The sequence below is a fragment of the Cimex lectularius genome, unplaced genomic scaffold (genome assembly GCF_000648675.2).
Source record: "Cimex lectularius strain Harlan isolate CLEC.00 unplaced genomic scaffold, Clec_2.1 scaffold24, whole genome shotgun sequence".
NCBI lineage: Eukaryota > Metazoa > Arthropoda > Insecta > Hemiptera > Cimicidae > Cimex > Cimex lectularius.
The window spans coordinates 2,449,986-2,470,508 of record NW_019392666.1 but is presented as its reverse complement, the minus strand read 5'-3'; the positions used below and the strand labels follow the sequence as shown (position 1 = coordinate 2,470,508).

General features: G+C 36.3%; 1 protein-coding gene across 4 annotated transcripts in view; it reads left to right on the top strand.

The window, feature by feature from the left end:
* LOC106674422 (rho GTPase-activating protein 20-like) overlaps nt 1-20,523 on the top strand; it is a 424,732-nt gene that overhangs the window by 390,753 nt on the left and 13,456 nt on the right. For all 4 annotated transcript variants that reach the window (XM_024225142.1, XM_014407126.2, XM_024225141.1 and 1 more), the window contains 3 exons: nt 4,354-4,452; nt 7,200-7,361; nt 17,492-17,709. In XM_024225142.1, coding sequence (XP_024080910.1) covers nt 4,354-4,452; nt 7,200-7,361; nt 17,492-17,709 — 479 coding nt within the window. The remainder of the gene's footprint in view (nt 1-4,353; nt 4,453-7,199; nt 7,362-17,491; nt 17,710-20,523) is intronic.

The following is a 20,523-nucleotide window of genomic DNA, read 5'->3' as shown; positions in this document are numbered from 1 at the left end:
TACCCCGCAATCGACATTCTACCGCTGTCGAGATCAAGCAACGATTTCAACAAGGTAGAAATGTTAATGTCAGTTTACCCACTGAAAGGCGAAGATAGAAGCTGTGTTAGTTGTGTAATGGCTTACCACTGGTCCAGGACTTTTAACAAAGTACAGAATAGCTCGGTTAAGTTTCGCAAGAAATCTTTTCAGTTGGTCTGAACTAGATTGAACGAAAATCTTTTTTTTGGATGAGGCAAGGTTTTGTTTGAGGTTGCCGAAAGAGGGTTTGGAAGGTCGTTCACATTGATCTTCAACGAGGTTTCCCTTACAACTGTGATTACATTGAAGATGTAGAAGAAGTTGTTCCTTTTTCTGGATGGCAAGCAACAACACGGCTAGGATCGCTGATGACTACTTGGAAGTTCAACTTGACTTCAATTCAATGGTTCGACTGATCACATGTAGTCCCGACTTGAACACTATCGAACACTTTTGGGTCGAGAGGTCAAAAGTCGGCCAGTGAGGCCAGAGAATTTTCAGAAATTAAGAATGGCCCTGTTAAGAAAATAGTATGAAAGTAACAGTATGAAAATATTCCACAGCATTTCTACATTCAAAACCTCATAAAATCGATGCCACGTCGAAGCGATGATCAACGCGTACTGAATTGAATATTTTCTTCACTGTTTTCATAGCAAAAAGTGGTATAATTCCTTTACTCAGTTGAATATTTTATTTGTTTATTTAGCTATACTTGATATTTTTCTTTAAAAATATTTAGTAAACAATTACCTGGAAGAAGTTCACCGACGTCCATTTAGCTGGCGTACTTTAGCTATCCAATATTTTTAATCGATGTCACCTAGGTTGTTTTGCACCGTATAAAGGGGTCAATGCTTTTTTTTTTTTTTTTTTTTTTTTTTATTTTCTTATATATTATACAATTTACATTTATCTTGGAGAATTTTCACATCAATCGTACACGTAAGTAACGGTTTCACTGTAATTCGTTCAGGGAAAACAAGATTGTTCAAATAACTAGGTCAAAAATGATATTTCAATGTATCTTCACTGCGACACACTTGGAATGTCAACCGGGCGGAAAAGGCTTGGAATACTCATCTGAAGGCTTAAAGTCCCTTCAACCGCTAAGCCCGTGTGCTTTCTTCAATTGGGTCACGCATCAGCCTAGATTCTCAGGATTTCCGCCTATACTTGTCTAGGAATTATCCGATTAAAAAATCTCCATGCCGGTCGAGATTTTGTAATCGCCGTGATTCATCAGGAATGTTTGCCGCGGCCGCTAAATTATTAGGCATAACTGTACATTGGCATAACAGAAATAAATTGGAAAAAAACACATATTTGCTTTTCGACAAAATTCCTTATCGCGTGTAAAGAGTGAATTGAAAAGTCAATTAAAATGGATCTAACTGGAAGATTCAGCGAATTTTAACAGGGCTTCCTCTCATTATAATATTACGGTTTTTTCCTTCAATTCATATTTATGAGAAAAATAACTGAGCGTATTTCGTTTTACGACTCAAATATGAAAGTTTGATATTCAAATTTATACATGGACTTACAAATGGAGTTTGTAACAGTATTTTATTGTGACCTTGTGTATATCATTCAAGACAAACATACTGACCGAACTTCAAAGAGGTTTACTGTCAAAATAACGAGTAAGGAAAAACACGAAGGATTCAATACCTCATAGATTGCAGTTGACGAGCTTAGCGAAACGGACAAATATGCTGAAGGTGGTAACGAACCAATAAATCGGGTCACGGTTAATTATGATGCCATAAAGTATGCGATTTTGAAGTGGCGAGGAAAAAAAATTAAAAAAACAAAATACAAGTGAAACGACCTCTGCCCGGCCTCCTCTCTCATAAATCCTCATGCAAAAGATGGCTGGCTTCCTTACCTTTAAAAGCCCCTCTAGCCAGGACCTGTAGAAAAGTCGTGCGTGGAAGATTAAAAATCGACGATTCTTAAATGCAAAAAAAAAGCAAGACGTTTCGGATCCGGCTTATGAAAAAAAATTAGATAAGCTCTGGGGGCAAACACCAGGAAATCGTTATTTGATGGATTTTATTTATTGGCTTAAACATTTAAGGTCGTGGATTCCTAGCTAACAGGATTTTAAAAAAAATCAAACCACGTAACTCTTGTTTTTCCGGTGATGGCATAATCGAGTATAAAATAAAAATACAATAAACTATAAATAATTTCATTTGAAAACTAAAAATAATAACTGCTCCCTTAAAATACTATGCACAAATTTTATTGGCATAATAGCACTTTATTTTCGTTGTGGACACATTCACTCTTATTTACATACCATTCGTAGAATAATTCGATATTCCTCCATCACCCTTAACACATATTATACTACTAGCCTAGCTGTGACTCCATATTCCGCCATCTGCCCTCTCACATCACACATTCTCGCTAACAAATACATTCACTCTAAACACAACCTTTACACATTCTATACAACTAACGTAATTGAGGGTCGATGGGGACTCGATATTACCCCATCTACCCTCTCTCATCACACATTCTCGCTAATAAATACAATCACTCTCAACACAAACTATTAGTATTTACAATAAAACAACCACGTGCACTCCAAGAATCGGAACAGGGGACCCAAATACTCGCTGCGTGCTCAAGCACAATTCGGAATTCCTACATGCTCTCTATATAGGCCCAAGGAATTGCACCCTTCAATTAACTGGACACGTAGAACAACCTTTATCTACATGTCGGATACAAACGCGGGTTTTGGGACAAAACTAAGTGTCCGTGAGTCAATCTCCCATGGCCTATTGTTAATCGGGTGTGTATTTTGATAATGTATTGTTATTTATTATTTTTATTGTGATTATTTTTTATTTATTATTTTTATAAGCTCAAATGTGCACATATATGCATTTACAGGGTGTCCCAGAGGTTTGGGTGATATTACGCCCTATGTGCAGGCAACGTTCGACGTTATAGTCAGTACCTACAGTTATTTCAGATAAAAATATTATGAACAACCTTGTTTTCTCCACAAATTGAAACATGGATGGATACTCGTTGCCGAGTTCATATGCTACACAGACTATGTAGAGGCAAGGAATTTGCACCCTTCAATTAGGGGTACACATCGAGCAACCTTTCTCTATCGGATACATACATTGTAGCCCATTTGGTAATTGTCAGTGTGTCAATCTCAAACCAATTATTTTAAGATTTAACTGTCAATAAAGTTTACTTAGCTTTTGAAAAAGCAGCACTCTCGACACAACACGCAAGAATGGCACAATTACACAGAAGACAAACATTTTGAGCCCTGAAGATGATCTCAATAAAGATCGAAACGTTGGCACAATAAAGAAAATGTTTTTCTGAAACCTACATCACACCAGACCGCATCTCACGGTTTCTAAATAAATTTTGAAAAAATGTTCTGTAAATGATGAAAAGTTTTGCTGTTTACATTAATCTTAGTACAGATAACCGTAGATCAACAACCGTAACTGTTGGTATATCTATAATGAATAAATTACAAAAATAAAACAATAAAAAAATTAATTTAATATTTATTGAATTATTTAAAAAACTATGCGGGTTAGCATCTGGGTTATATATTTGCGTTTTAAGGTCAAGAGGTATGATTAGTGGTAATTGGTTGATCAAGCGAGTTGAAGTCTTTTTTTCAGAAAAATTTAAAACATGAGAAAATCCCATATCTGTTTTTAATTAAAAAAGGATGATTTGGATCGCAGGTAATTCTGTTGCCCTGACGAGTTTACCATATACTTATTTCAAGATGATTTTAAATAAAATTTACTTTCTTGTTATACAAATGTATAAACCTGCCTAAACAGACCTTTTAGCCTGAAAAGTTAAATTTATTGGCGTTGCAATACCTGCTGAGGGAAAAGCTTTGAAATATGGTAAACTCAATTTCCATTTCTAGGTCAAATCACATGATCAAAAATTTTAAAAAAAATTGAACCGTGATACAAATTTTTTAAACTGATATGCTTTATTAAAAGACCTGATATCGAAAGGGCTAAAAATTAAACTAAATTTGATTTTGATCTTCTTTGATCATCCTGAAGACTTATTCCGCTGGGGTGGTTGTATTAATCATCATAGATAATTCACTGAAACATTCGATCCGGGATGATCAAACTGCTGACACGTTTCAACAGACCACCCAACTCAACAAAATTAAAAAAAAAAATCACCCGATCTTAATTAATTATCCAACTCATATTAAACACTTTAATTAATTTTTAATCCCTTTTGTATAGAACTATTACATTTCGCTACGTTATATCTGTGTGGTCTTACAATTTTTTTTTACAGGCTGTAAAAAGGGCTCAGGAAGAGAGCGATCTTGAGAGGATCCAGGACCTGTTCCCGAACGATTGCCTCAGACTGTACGATAAGGATGTTCTAACCATGGTAATTAATTTCTTCTTTATTTTTATACATAAATAAAGCAAATAAGGCCCATTCACGACGTTTATCTCCAAGATAACACCCTCTTAAAAAGGTCATAAAATGGATTCTCTCGTGTTCCCAATTACACACAGCACATTGTAATTTTATTTCTTATGATTTGTAAAGTCATTATTTGAAATAGAAATGTTAACGGGCTAAAATAAAATCACTTTATTTTGCGTACAAAAAATATGTAACGGAACACAACCATTATTACCGGAAGAGCATTGTTCCTCAGTGAAACCTTTTTCAACACAATTGATTAAAGATAACGTTCCAGGATTATCGTAAAATAAAAAAAATGTTTTTGGGAAGTTAAAATTATTGTATGATTTAGCATTATCTCAATAACACGACATGAAAAGATAAAACACATTTTCTTGCTTCCTCACGTTAAGGATTGGATATCTACAACTTTTGACACACCTCTTTCAAAACTATGTATCATATCCTTTGCTTTCTTTTTTGGATCGAAACTCATTGGGAATGAACTCATCGGTTGAAGATAACCCGGTGACAACATTAAGTAGATGAGATTTCCGAGCAAAAAGAAATTGAACTCGCCAACATGATATTTTGAAACTTGTGAGTAATCGCTCACTCCCTGCAATCTGGAATTGATGAACTTTCTCTTTCCTGCGTATCATCCGCTGACAGTGAGATATGAAACGCGAAAGGCGCAATCTGTAATTACCCACATCGCTTATCAGCTTCAAAATGCAAATCCTCCTTTCGTCTTTTTCGCCCAAACCCTCACTGTCGACAGCGTAATCGTTCTGCCGACCTTATGGGCCGATCGGATGTTTTCCAACCCCTGCAATTACCTTCACGTGCTGATATATTAATGATTGCTTTATGATAAGTTTTTTTTATCAATATTTATTTACAAAATTTGCATCACGACTTTCAACCATCTCGCCCGAATCGCCCTTGGGCAGAGGCTACCTTGTGACGTCTATAACGATTATTACTAATAGAATGAACGTTTATAAAAAATTCGAAACGCGAAATTTAACGAATTGTTAGCGTCGTGAAAGCTCCTGAGTTTTCCGAGGTTATGAACCTGTATTTTGGTCTTTTTCGACCATCACTCGTTGAAATCCATCATCCAGACTTATGTCTCGGTATGGCCAAGTCTCATTAAACAAATAAACTAATATCGTAAATTCATCAAACACTTTTGGCACAAAATCTTTCATAAAAAAAACCTACTTTTCTATCTTGATATTATTTGCATTTGCAACACATTGTTAGTATTTTTCTTGTTTCTTTGTTTTGTATTGTTATTCGTCAAATTAACTCTATATACAAAAAATTTACACAGTGCTTCCAAAATTGTTTAGTATATGACTTATATGGCTAATCTAGCATTCTAATATACAACAAATTTGCACTTTGGTAGTTTGCGATCATCGTAGTCTGGCGGAGAGAGCTGCTTTGGCTTGTCAGATTGATTGTTAAGAAAAATTTCCATCTTCAGTGTGGGTTGATGTTAATTGTTGACAATTATTATACCACTGAGATGTTGAAAAGCCAAAACTCGACTGACAGGCCAAAACAGAGAGGAAAAATAGACCAAAATAATCAGAAACGACCGAATTATAGATCCATTACTACCCTGACATCAAGAGGAACTCTCATAACCTACAACTTGTTAGTCTATCTTCTAAAATTGGACGAAATGAGACCAGTACTGACTATAACCGGCAGTGTTATCACATCACACTTCTTTCTCCGTTCGCCGATATACAATTTACATTTAACTCTATTTAAAAAATTTCTGAAACGTTATTTTGATTTGAGTAGTTTTAAAGGCCGGATGAAGGATTTTGTAGGACCTTGTCTTTTGTGGTGTTGTAACGATGGGATCAAACGCGCGTCTAGATTCTGTTGGGTTCTCCCATTTTTAGACATAATGACCGATATAAAAAAAAAGTCCACGTTGTGGATGTTTGGTTTGGGCGGATTCCCGACGGGTGGATGAACTCATTTCGGCCGTTCTCAGGCTAATGATGGTGAGAAATCCATCGACAAAAAATAGATCCACTATCAAAACAAAAACTACGCAATTTATTGTTAAATTAAAACAATGAGCAGTGTTAAAGATAAACTGCTGATGAAATAACATGAATATTAAGCATCGTGAAATGCTGGCATTTATTGGTGTGTGATGCTGATAAAATTGCTCGATTATTGCTGATAAAAACAATAGTATTTTATTCTTTCTGACTACTACATATTACTATTTTCAAATATCTTTCCATTAATTATTCTTTTTGTGTGAAGTATTGGTTGAAATGAAAAAGTTAGTGTCTCGAGCGGGATTCGAACCCACGACCTTCGCCTCAATACGCCGCTGCTCTAACCACTTTAGCTAACGCGACTTAGCTCAATTGGTTAGAGCAGGGGCGTATGGGACCAAAGGTCGCGGGTTCGAATCCCGCTCGTGACACTAACTTTTTCATTTCAACCAAAACCTCACATAAAAAGAATAATTAATTGAAAGAAGTAATTTAGTCAATGGACCACTAAATATAATGGATTTTCATATATGTTTTACTAGAATCCACACTATATTTCATCATAAATCTGATTTCTTTCAATTCTCTTCCTATAAATAAAATTCAATGCGCCTTTTGTTCATTAATAATAAATTTAATTTTTTTTTTTATCGTATATTCTTTATTACATTTGTTTTTTTGTTACAGAGGATGAAGGGATTGATGAGGAAGAAGTCTAGTACGGCGACGCGGCTGCAGCGCGCACTCTCGGCCAAGTCTTTGCGGCCTGAGTCGCCTCCGCCGCGTCAGGGCCCTCCGCAGGCAGAAAAGCGTCAGTTCATAATGGAGACCAAAGTGCAATTCACAGCTGTAAGTTGTCTTCAACTTAAAAACAAAATTGTCAATCTTCAAGAAGAGAGCCGTTTGAGCTTTTTCCTGCTAGGCGGCAAAAATCATATGTGGTCATTATAACTTTGACATACTTTTTAGAGAAGGATCTAAAGACGTTTCCGACAAACTATTCAAAAGTCTTAGACGTTGATAACCAATCCTGTTTTACGATCTTCATAATTTAAGGATGTTTTTAGTTTTTCGAGTTTTACTACTCATTAATGATTCAGCTGTTGTCCCTTCCCACTGAAGTAACAACAATAGGCCTATAGGAAGACAAAAGAATTAAGTAAACCTTACAATTATAAGACGTAATCGATCATTAAAAAGTAATGAAATTATACATGCATTCTCCGACTAGTCGAGTACAATTACCAATAGTGTCGCAACGTACAAACTCAATAAACATCATAAAACATGCAATAGTAAAACAGTAACATGACTTCACCGAACCAAGGCATTCCATACCTCCATGATTAGTCCTTGAAACATAAACAATTTCCTATACAATCATCTATCATCTTTTACTGAATTTTTGAATTGGGTCTCTGAGTACCGAAAGGGCAACTGGGGCGCGCCGGGTATAAGCAGGGCGAAACAGCTCTTGATTCCGTCCATCTTTCCATCTACTTGTCCATAAAATAGAAAAAATTATTTTCTTTCAATACTCTACCCACTTACACGGTTTTGGCATTTGACTTGTTTGAAAGGCCGTTTATACAGTAAAAAACAAGTGTCGGGGTGGCGAGTCTTGGACACGCAGGATTAACAAAGACAGTCTTTAAATTTCCTTCACTTAAATATAAACTATTATTTTCCTCGAGTATCTTCCATCATCTTTTACTGAATTTTGGCATTGGGTCTTTTGTTGAAGTACTGTTATTACCGAAAGTGGCAGCAGTGGCGCACCAAGTTATAAGCAGGGCGAGGCAGTTCATTCCGTCCATCACTCCATGGCCTTAAAATTACAATTATTGTCATTCACTATACCCATTTTCACCGTTTTGGAACGTCTATTTCAAAAGCAGTTCGTCAAAGAAAAACCAGTGTAGGGGTGGCGAGTCTTGGGTACGCAGTATGAGCAAAGACATCCATCTCTCTTCACCAAGATTTGAAAATTGATTTCCAAGCGTTTAAAGCGCAGTACATACAGAAAAGAACAGTGTCGGGGTGGCGATCTGGGATAAGCAGTTTGAGGCATAAAAAATGACGTTATGTTGTTGCAACATTTCTTCCAATTATCAATTTGATATATTTGGCATTATGATTCGGTAAGAACTTACTGATTGCTCAGGGTCAATAGTCCTGCCGTATGAACCTTTAATTGAAAAAAAAAATCCTTTATAGGTCTTCTAAACGCAAATCATGAAATGGCCATGAACCCGTTCGTGGTGTCGAGGTACCCAGTTTACAAGTGATTTGCGAAATAATCACTTTTTACATAATTTGTACGTTCTTTTCAAATTCGGCCATTTGAAGTGGGATTTTTGTAGTTTGGCTTGCGCAGTCTGACATCTTCACATGTTATCCGTCGAATCTCCGGGCACTTCATGTTTCTTTTATTATCGAACACTATACAGCGACCTGATCAAAGATCTTAAAAACCCATTTTCTCTTTGTTTGTTTTTTTAAGTCACACTGGCCAAACACTTGGAGCTGACGCCTAAGTACTAGAAAAGTAAAGAAATAGAGTCTCAGTAGATCATAATCCATTTCCGAAGTATTAGTTTAAATTTATATGATTAAATGAACCAAAGATTCAGTGAATAACATATGACCAAGTATTTAATGACGGTTTCGTGCACAAGGACTTTTGTAACAACCTCGAACCATCAATGAGCACTTGTTAATATCCAATGGTCGACTATGTACATTTGTATAAAAATGCGTGGATAAAGTAAAAGGTTTTACTTGAAATTTAAAACTCAAGTACCTTTCTGTGGAGTTTTTTTTTTTTATTTCAACCTCGAGTGGCCAGGAGACCGAGTGATTGAGAAAAATTTCGATAAATAATTAAACTTTATGCAAGGAAGGAGAATGGATTTACAAGGACAACGAGAAAAAGTTAACAATATTTTACTCTCGTCCATCGATATGCGTTCAAGGACTTCTAATAGTCGTTGCCACACGGTTCAATGAATTCCTTAATTAACGTAATAATTTCAAAGTACTCTCATTTTGTAACATAATATTCCCCGGTGTAATATCATAAACTGGTTTCAGTTAAATCATAAGCCTTAATAATCCGGTCATCTAATGCGTTAATTTTTTTAAATACTGGAATATTTATTTGCAAAAAATGATTATTTCATGTAGTATTTTATTTCATTGAAATCGTGAAAAATTTAAAATGTTATGCTGGTTTTTGTTTGCCATTTTTAACTTTAATTAGACAGGTAATCTACGTTGATAGAATCTCATTGGTTTATCAAGGTTGTTTTTTAAGTGTAAGATAATAGTGGCCATAATATTCATCATGATTTGTCAAATTTATGCTGAAGGAATTTTCGGTCTTTGGGAAATAAACGCACAGTCAATTTTACACGGGTAAAGTTAAACTATAGAAATCGTCATAGTCAGTGACGAATGAAGGCTTGTCAAATCTCCTGACCAACGAGACGTACACCAGATATGACAACTTCCGATTGACTCGTTGACTCAAAGCTAAATTTATCTTCACAATTATTTTGATAAGAGTCCTTTAAGATTATTTCTCTCTCCTTAGGATTAAGAGCTATGCATCGACGACACCAGGTCAAAAATGGGTCTCTGATGGACGAGTCGCGTGAGCGCGACCCTCTCGCTCTCGGCTATTATCGGCAATCTACTCCACTCACGTATCAACAATTAGTCCCACTTCTTCCTTTTCTTTAGCCCTCCTCGGTTGTACACGGCGCCCCGGCTCATCCCTCGGATTGAGTGGCACCTTGCTAGCCGCTCTCACGAAAGTGCACTGAACCGGGTAAATTAAATCCTTTGAGTTTCAAATTGAAGGAAACACTTACCTGACAAGTAGAGGTGCTTAGCGAATTATATGAAAAAAGATATACTGTTGTTTACGACACAAGTGAATTAAGATTAAACTCGTACAACTAGTAGTATCTCCGCCGTCTTAATTTTTTTTTTTCGTATTTTATGTTAAATTTTTTTATAAGATGTAGGAAGAAAACTCAGGATTATATTTGTGTAGGATCGGGGATGTGGTCCAATGAATAACTATATGTATTCGTTGTATAGCCCTGAGGAAGGTGAAATAAAACACCGAAAGCTTGGCATAGTTTCAACGCCAGAACTTTCATTGGACCACACCCCCGATCAAACCAAATTTGTTGTTGAATGACATCTGGTCGATCACCTTTACATCAAAACTCAGGATGAAAGAACCTCATTTTGTTGTAACTAGTTACTTTCGGTGTAAACAGGAGGCGTTCTGCAGTTCAACACAGATATTGGCTCGATTATATTCATCCGACCTTATATTCATCGCAGATTACTAGACCATACGGCAATGAATGTGTATTTGGCCAAAGGAAACAAGTCATCCCGACCGGTCGACCTCCGGAATGAATACATCGACTCGAACACTGCTCAATGTGCGGTTCATTAGGGAAGTAAGGTCGCAGCGTGCAATTTGGTTAGGAAGTTAAGTTACGTACGACATCGCAAACTAAAATTGAGGTTAAGGCGGCAGTGTGAATCGTATTGGAAGTTCTACGTTTGTTGATTTAAATCGCGAAAAAACAGAAATAGTGACGAGTGCCGCGCTTCATAATTATGAATGAGTGACGACGACATAAAACGACTTTGAAAGCGCTACTTCGAAAGACAGGCAAACATTTCAGGCAGCGCAAATCCGAGTACCCTAGGAATCCTTCGTTATCACAAGAAGCACTACGGATATTGGAATCGAAGCAGAGCGACAAGCCACTTTTATGTCCATCTATATGTACAGATGATTATGTTTTCGATTATTACTTGGACGTTGACGCACCATTCCCACCTTCCATGTGTGCATGCCCACCGTCGTTGGACCAACTAAGTACGACGAACGGACCAGAGGCCTTTTATAGGCATTTCAACGAACAGTTTTACCGATCCCTCGGTTTGGAAGGTGCTCGAAATTTTAAAGGAAAGTTAAATTGAAACCAGAGTTAAACTACTTGACATCGGTACCAGCAGCTCTGGAATACGACGTATATACTGCAGAGAACGCCAACGACATCAACTAGTACTACATGCCAGACCTCATATCTCTGAAACCTACATCTAAGGTATATTTATCTAGGACGACAGCATTTGTACTGCTGAATACGTTCTACGTAAACTGGTTAATTATTTTCAAACAAATGTTTTCGTTTAGGTTTTGTGAACTTGAAATCGATCGAATCATTACAATTGATACGATATGGTAAGGTAATGAGGATACTAGGAGGTGGGGTTGTGCTCCCCAAGCAGTGCAGCCTTCTGGCTTAGTTCTTCTTAGTTCCGTAGTTCAGTGCAATAGATTCAATCCTCCTTCTTAGAAGGATCAGGTGATTGACTATCGCTGCTACAATTTCATTCCCTAGATTTTTTCGTATGTTAGGTTAAAGCTCCATTGAGCTGTTACTTCGCATTCGAAGTTGATATGGGTGGCTGTTTCCTCCTCATTGCACAATCTGCAGATGTGATCATCGTTGTACATGTTGTGTAGATGTTTTCTGAGATGTCAGTGACCGGTTAGTAGTCTTACCGTTCCTCTGAGTTTAGCCCTCTCCAACTGCAGCAGTGTGTTTGTCTTTGTGTTGTTTTGTAAGTTTACTGTGTCTAGCGCCGCTAGAGTTTATCCACTTATCCTTTTGTTTTGTCTGGATCAATTCTGCGATGGAGGATGCTATATTTGTTTTTGTTATCCCAACTATATATTCGAGGCCTATGTATGGTCTTGCAGATCCTCCTCTGGCCAGTCTGTCATTTAATTCAACAACTAATTCCTTATTTTCCGGTTTAAATCTGCAGGTCGAGTCGATATGCGTACTGCTCGGGCGTCGAGGTCGAATTGATGCAACGTTATAAGGGCTTACCAGATAATTCGGTCGAGTTGTTTCGTTTCCTTCCATACTCACCTGGCGCTGTAATCTCAAGTTAATTTTCAATAAAATATCAATTAAAATTTCATCGTCCGGGAAATAACAAATCGGTTGAAAGTCAAGGATTAACAAAACACTCACGGAACGGGCAAACCGCTTAGCGAATTACATAAGAAAAAGAAAACGCGCGTAGAGTACGTGGTAGATTGTTTGTAATGCCGCAGACCTCCAAATTAACTTCAGCAAAAGAGAGTTCAACACTGAAGTTTTCTTTCATGCCAACACATTGCACCGCTAGCGTATATTTTTCGACGTGACTTCATCAACGTTTTTGTTGGCTGCAGAAAGAAACCTCAAGCTGAAAGAACTATTAGATGTCCTCACTTCGTCGTAACTCGTTATTTTGAGAGCAATCCGGAGGCATTCTGCAGTTAAACACGGATTAGTTGCATTCATCTGACCTTGCCCCTGCAGTTCACTAGACAGGTGCAGTGACAGTACTGTAATTTTTATTTTTATTAAATTTTCAATTTTGTTTATGCTAAAAAAATTTGGCCCCACGATTAAATCAGGTTTAATACTATTAAATAATAAATCTTTAGTATAGATTAAAAACTTACTATGCGCTTAGACAGTAAGAATTTGTCTTGAGGTCTGCAAGGTCATTCTGGTCTGATCTATCCAACTTAGTCTGTCTGACGCGTTTATCCATTTCGCCATCTCCAGTTGATTGTCTTGTTGATCTTCTGTCAATCTTGCACCTACGTCATATTTGAATAATTAGTTAATGGATTGGTCAATCAAAAATCTACTTATTCTCATCGTGATGTGGGGCACTTCGGCGTAATGCCTTTAATAATATTTGACCTGTGTGTTGTACGAATCCTTTTTATACCAACAGCATACAACATGATGAAACTAATTCAAAGTCCGGAAGTAAGTAGCTAATAAAAAAGCCTCAATGGAATTAATTGATTTGTGATTCCTATACCGTAATCAATGTTAAATAATAAGCGCCCGTTGCAGCAGCCACGGTTAAAACCGAGTTCACTGGAACATCGTTCATATTTGAACCAAGTTCAGAGAAGCGTTGCACCATCTGTAAGAGACCTTCTGATCCTACTTCAACTTTTAGTGGGTAGGACTGATTGTACTCTGTTTGTATGGTTGTAGATAGTGATGACAGTGTCCACTAATTGTTTACATCGGCTGTTGTACCACTTTCCATTTATTTAATATTTTTGTGTTTTCGCTTTTTCCTTAATTTTTCTTTCCTCAACGAAGTCAGAATTTTTTTTTGACATTGTAAATCTATTAAAGAATCCATCATGTCTCATTCGTGAAAATGGTCTTGCATGTTCTAAAATCCCTTCCTTTGTTCATCTACATTTATTTGTAAAAATTCATCCATTGTATCCATATATTTATCAAATGAATTTCTTTTACTAACGAACAGGTTTTTGTTAAGGCACGTTCTTAAGATTTTTGTTGTTCTGATTTAGTTCAACTAGTTTTTTGTTGTTTTTGTTTGTAAAATAGTTTAAAACTCAACAAAACTAAGCCTCAATTGTATTTGAGGTTGGCACTAAAATTTTTAGAATTTTATCGTATTATTTAACATTTGAATTGCCTGATTTATTACTGCAAAATCTAGACGTTTGCCTTTTGCCTCGGATTACTAGGCAATTCTAGGTAGCGTCTTTCACATAAAAGTTGTTCACATTTATCGAAGTGTGTAGAGATTAGTGACCGTTAATCGATAGTAATTCAGATATCGTGAGATGCGGTCGGGTGTGATGTAGGTTTCAGAAAAACATTTTCTTTATCGTGCCAACGTTTCGATCTTTTATTGAGATCATCTTCAGGGCTCAAAGTGTTTGTCTTCTGTGTAATTGTGCCATCCTTGCGTGTCGTGTTGAGAGTGCCAATTTTGCTAAAACTTATACAATTTTATCATAAGCATTACTTCTTTTGGAATCAATGATTTATATATCGTACATATAAGAAATTCAGATAGGGGTGGGAAAATGGTTTTCTATCGTCAAAAAAATAGAAATTACCGGATCCACTATTGCAAAATTAATGTCTTTGGCACAAAATTTATGATTTTATGAACCTCTCGGTCTAATACTTGATGAGTATAAATAGCTATGTGAGATAAAATGCGTTGAGTTCTAGCGCAAAAGACAACAAAATTAAGCCAATTAGAACATAGTCTATGAAAGAACAGTGCTTAAATCAAAAGTTAATGCACTTTTATTGAAAGTTAAATAAAAGCATCAAAAGTTGAATCGTGAGAACAGCCCTTTAACAACATACAAGTTATATTATTATGATCGTCGTCCAGCTCTGATCTTCGTTTAACCAACGCTCAACGGCCGTTCAGATGATCGAACCAGGATCATCGTTTCATCACCGTTTAGAAATTGAAAAACGCCAATTTTTGAGTTGAACTAGGTTGTGAGTTTAAACCAAATTGGTGCCACGGGCCCTAAGTACATCAAAATTGGAATAAGAATTTTTTTAGTGGAATTTTTCAGTAGACGGGTGGTCCAGGCAAAATGAAAAAAAAAAGCGTCGGATTAAAGAGTTGAGCCTAGAAGCATTCATGTTACGAGAGAGGTATTACATCACGAGCCATGGGTAAAACATGGCCCGTTTCATTGTTAGTATTGGCATCGTGTGCAGTAAAAATAGGAGGCACACGGCCGATAAAACGTGCACTCTAGCCGAACCGGGGGGCTGCACGTGGAAAAGGGCCGTTATTGATAAAAGACACGGCTCCACTCTGTTTAGCCCTTTCCAGTTTATCCCCGGCGTAAGCAAACATTGCCACGAATTTTCCTTTTTATCTCCTGGACCACGTGTATCTGTTATTTATAGTTTTTGGAACCTTAACCCCATGGTTCTATTCAAATGTCCCAGTGGAAACAGGGCCGAGAGCTGGTCGGCCTGTAATGCCCGTTCAAAAGCGACAACTAAGTACATATGCACATAATATTCTAAGACAAATCTTAATTATTTAAATTGAATCAAATATAGCCTATTGGCCTTTACATAAATTTGATGCGCTTTCATGTGACAGCAAAATGACGTGCCTGTGACTGACTATAATAACGACCTGTTATACAACATAAAAAGTATACATTTTTATTATCACTTTGTTTAACAATGCCTAAACAAGAGCTATAATCTTGAAAAATGTAATTCAGAAATAGAATCATCCCTAATTTAGACTCACCAGTTATACTCTCAAACATGTTTTGTTCTTCTTCGTGTAAGATTTAAAGTTAGAATAATTCTTGTATAATAATTAATAAACAAAAGCCGAATCGATTATATTCACCTATAAAAACCTGTGTGGTGTTTAGTGACAGTTGGAGGTCGTGAGATGTGTGCTGTGACCTCACCTGTCTGGTGTGACGTAGGCTTTCGTAAAACATTTTCTTTATCGTGTCACGTTTCGATCTTTACTGAGATCATCTTCAGCTCTCAAAGTGTGTCATTCTTGTCTTGTCTTGTGACACCAACTAGCATCGACTATCAATCAGATAACTTTTTTGTTAAAATGCAGACAACACAAGGTATAGGCATTCTCAACATGACAGACAAGAATGGTACATCTACACGGAAAACAAACACTGAGCCCTGAAGATGTTCTCAATAAAGATCGAAACATTGGCACGATAAAGAAAATGTTTTTCTGAAACCTACGTCACACGAGACCGCATCTCAAGGCTTGCAAATAATCATATAAAAACTTTTATTGGTAGATTCGATACTACAAAAAAGTCATTTATTTTTTGGTTATCATCAGCAGTAAGGAGACACCGACGTCCATTGAAGACAAATATTTAGACCTCAATTACCTAGACAGTAAACTGACGTGGTATCCCGACACAAAACTTGAGATACAAACAATAAAAACATCGGCAAGTACGAAGACACATCAAGAACGAAAATCCGTGTTGACTAAACTAAGCTTATACAAGACTTAAATCTTTTTATGTAAGGTTTTGGTTGAAATGAAAAAGTTAATGCAACGAGCGGGATTCGAACCCACAATCTTCGGCTAAATACTCCGCTGCTCTACCACTTGAGCTATCGTGACTTCGACCCACTCGGACACCAACTCCACATCTCACCTTACAACCTTTCGAATTTTCCCTCCTTTTGGCCATTTTTCAAATGTCGTGTAATCTGGATTCGATTCTAGGCGACATATAAATTGGCCATGGGGAGCTGTTAGTGAAGTTTTACTTCGTTTTACTTATCAAATAATTTTTATTTTGCGTTTTGGCTGTAAATAGAAACATTTTCCCTTTTCGGCTTCCTTTTTTAGCTTACTGAATTTAAGCGTAATAAAGTATATTTCTAAAGGGAAAAACTGCCGACAGATTGGCTTGATCTTTTAAATTTGTCAACAACCCTTTTATCCCAACCGCGGTAGAGTCCAACAAAAATAAAACGCAATAAAATTTTTTTGGGGGATATTAACATAGTAAAAGCCGGCATTTTCTCAAAGGGCCTTCGTTGTTTCGCTTGCCTGCTCAAGATCAGCATTGTGCCGGTTGCAATAAAAATTGCATTGAGAAACCCTTTGAATTGTGGGAAAAAACAGCGAGACCGCCCACTGTATTCAACTACCTGAACCTTCCTCGATGTACCTCTTAATCAACTCGAGATTGCTTCCTTGTAAAAGTTCAACGGCCAATTTTTACCGAAAGGATGTTGGCATTTATTTCTAATCCGTACAAAAATACGGAAATTTCATGCGCGCACTTTATTCTGATATCAAGTGGTGTTTACGACCAGCATTGAAACTTTGTAATTGGATGGCCTTTGAAAGGACAGAATTAAATACCCAAAGCCTGTAAAAATTTAACAGGCCAAGTTCGATGGAATTTCCAAAATATTCCTATTAAAATTTGTCTAGTTTCCCAAACATTACATACAAATATAATGTAACATGCTATGCGATATGAAACTATAAGAATTTTAATTGTACATTCAAAATATTCATATTGGTTCTTTTTCCAGGGCGTCCAGAGCCAAGAGAGGCATCTGTTCCTCTTCAACGACCTCCTGCTGATCGCGAAGGCGAGATCGGGTGGTAACTTCAAGCTGAAGGAGAAGGTGCGTGTCTCGGAAATCTGGATGTGCCTCTCCGGGATCGAGGACGTCTGCGAAGTGTCCAAATCTAAGGATACGTCGTTCGTCCTTGGCTGGCCAACCACCAACTTCGTAGCCACCTTCAGGTACGTATTCCGACCCAGTAAATTCAATATTCAACTGACTCAACCATCACTAAGTATCAAACAAATGCCAGTAGTGACAAATGACAGTTAATCGGATTCAACTAAGACTCAAAAGTAAACTTTATCAATCAAACTGTAGAAATGATTGAAGGCTGAGATATTTCAAAATATTCTTCAAATCATTAAGTACCTAATAAATATTGTATTTTAGTTTTGAACCAAAACAAAACTTTAGAAATAGAAAATAAATTTATGTGAACTTTTGTTTGAGTAACAGGAACATCAAACAATCGACAAATTGTTAGTTTAAAAACGTCAAGCATCTTACTTAATACTATGCTATCTCTATATTGATACACCGTGTAGAAATGTCTATGCTTAAGTCACGTTTGAACAAACTGATTGAATAGTTTGATAGCGGTATGATCAAAGTTTGATCTGACCTTCGGTCCGCCTATTCTCGCTGTTGTGCGGAGACGCGCTGCGGCATAATGCCATCATTAAGTTCAACGAACTTTTGGAAATATTAATAAAAGTAGGCCTAATAAGAGTAATATAAATGTTTTGATTTAGTCCAATATCGATGGTAAAATTTAAGATTTCCATGGAAATCTCATTTGGTAGTTTGGCTTATCGCGTATATTTTCTTAACGGTCCTTTTCTGTTTTGATCGCATCGAATTCCCTGAATAGCAGCCTCCATGCCTTTTAGGCCGATGCTTGGACTTGGACTTGAAATGGAAAGCTCTCTGGAAATAAGGGAAAACCCCAGTGATTTAAGTATGGAAACGAATAAACAAACAGTTATAGATATCTAGTAAATGTGAGAACTTTTAGCAGTTTTGCAATTTCAATTCTGTTTTCCTTACCCGGACGGTATCAGGACTTCTATCGAATGCCATTTCCCCTTCAAAAAAATCATATAGTCGATCTGTATCCCGAAGCGATAAAGCTGATTAAACGTCAGGAACAGTGCTATCCAGAGTAAACATTTTTGACCCACTCACACACACTCACAAAACGGGCCAAGGATGAAAACAATCCGACAAGGCTGGTACCGAATTTATTTTGGGTGTGTCCCAGTTTACTCTGTACATTTAGTTTTTATCTCACACTGTTTTTCTTTTCCTAGAAAACGGTTTTCTTTTACGACTCAGACTAGACGCTCCGAGGAAATAGCTAAGTCTGGCGCATCAAAGTCGATCAAAACGGGCTTCTTCTTCGAAATAACAGCTTATTGGCTCTAAAATCTAAATAAAATCTCGACTTAAGACCAGGGAAAATGTGAACGGCCGGTTTCTAGTACGGTATTTTTTTAAAAGGCTTTTGCGTCATTTAATTGACACTAATTGTACCTAAACCGATTACGGACTTTGTTCCTTGGGGCGTCGAAAAACAACCTACATTTTCCATGAAAGAGTAGTTTTATATCAGCCTTGAACGGTCTAACTAGAATATTACAATCGAAAAACTCGTATTCCTTGTTCAAAAGTGAATGTATTCTATAACTTACTATATTAGACTGTGAAAATATCTATTTATTAACATTGCACTCGAATCTAGTAGACATCATAAATTACAACTTATATACAGTTTAAATACATAAAATCCGATTCCTATAATTATTTCTAATAACTAGGAATGCATTCTTATAAAATTATATATGATGTCAATTCAAATGAAATGTGGTGGATAATCAAACTGGCAATCAAATATCATTACTGGACCGTCTGGTTTCGCTGTCTGCCCTTATTTATAGGCTCGTTATCTGGGAAGGTTTTTTTTCAAAATCAACTTTGTTGTGTAGGTCAAGAAAGAAAACACCTCTTTGTCGAGCTTATGCACATTACATTTTTCCTCTGTTGGATGTTAAGTTTTATGCATGTCGGTTTGTTTTTGTATATTACTAAGTATTATCACGATAAACTTTATGTTGCCTCGATATATTAAGCGAATAGGTTATTGACAGAACAAATCATTTTTCAAAATGCATTCTAGATTGAGTTGAAACCGATAATCATCATTTCCCACCACTATCTATTATATTTACAACACTGACCAATAAATTGTTTATTTCCATCACTTATGTAGTGTTCCCATTGCTTTCTCTCGCCCATTTTCACAGAAACTTTCGTCAATATTTATACCACGCATTGCGCTATGTGGATTATCGGTGATTATTCGTTTACAAAATAATAAATGACCTTTTATAAATAAACAATACGATAGAAGTGTTGGTATAAGTCGAAGGATAACGTTTCCGGATCATTAACCCCAAAATGGAACAGTGAAATAAGCAAACAACATTGCAAAATTGCGTTGTAAGGGTGTAATACTTTTTTTTAATATTAAAAGTTTTCAAGTGGGTATAAATAAATCGTTGAACAATAGCTTTCAGTTATAGAGGGTTAATTTTATCCTACTGGTAATTTTGTAGTTTTTTTTAATATTATTAGTCTCTCTATTAGAAGGGATTTAATACGAGATCAAAATTAGATAGAAAATGAAAGATTTAGTTATTTCAGAAAAAATAACAGGTGAATTTACGATACTTTATGACCGAAATGTTTCAACTTTGGTTTGTTTATTTGTAAACTTAAATTTTTTTTAAGTTTTAAAAAATATTAAAAGATTTCAAGTGGGTATAGATAAATCGTTGAACAATAGCTGTCAGTTATCTGGTTAATTTTATCCTATTTGTAATTTTGTAAATAGTTTTTTATTAGTCTCTCTATTTGAAGGGCTTTAATACGAGATCAAAATTAGATAGAAAATGAAAGATTTAGTTATTTCAGAAAAAATAACAGGTGAATTT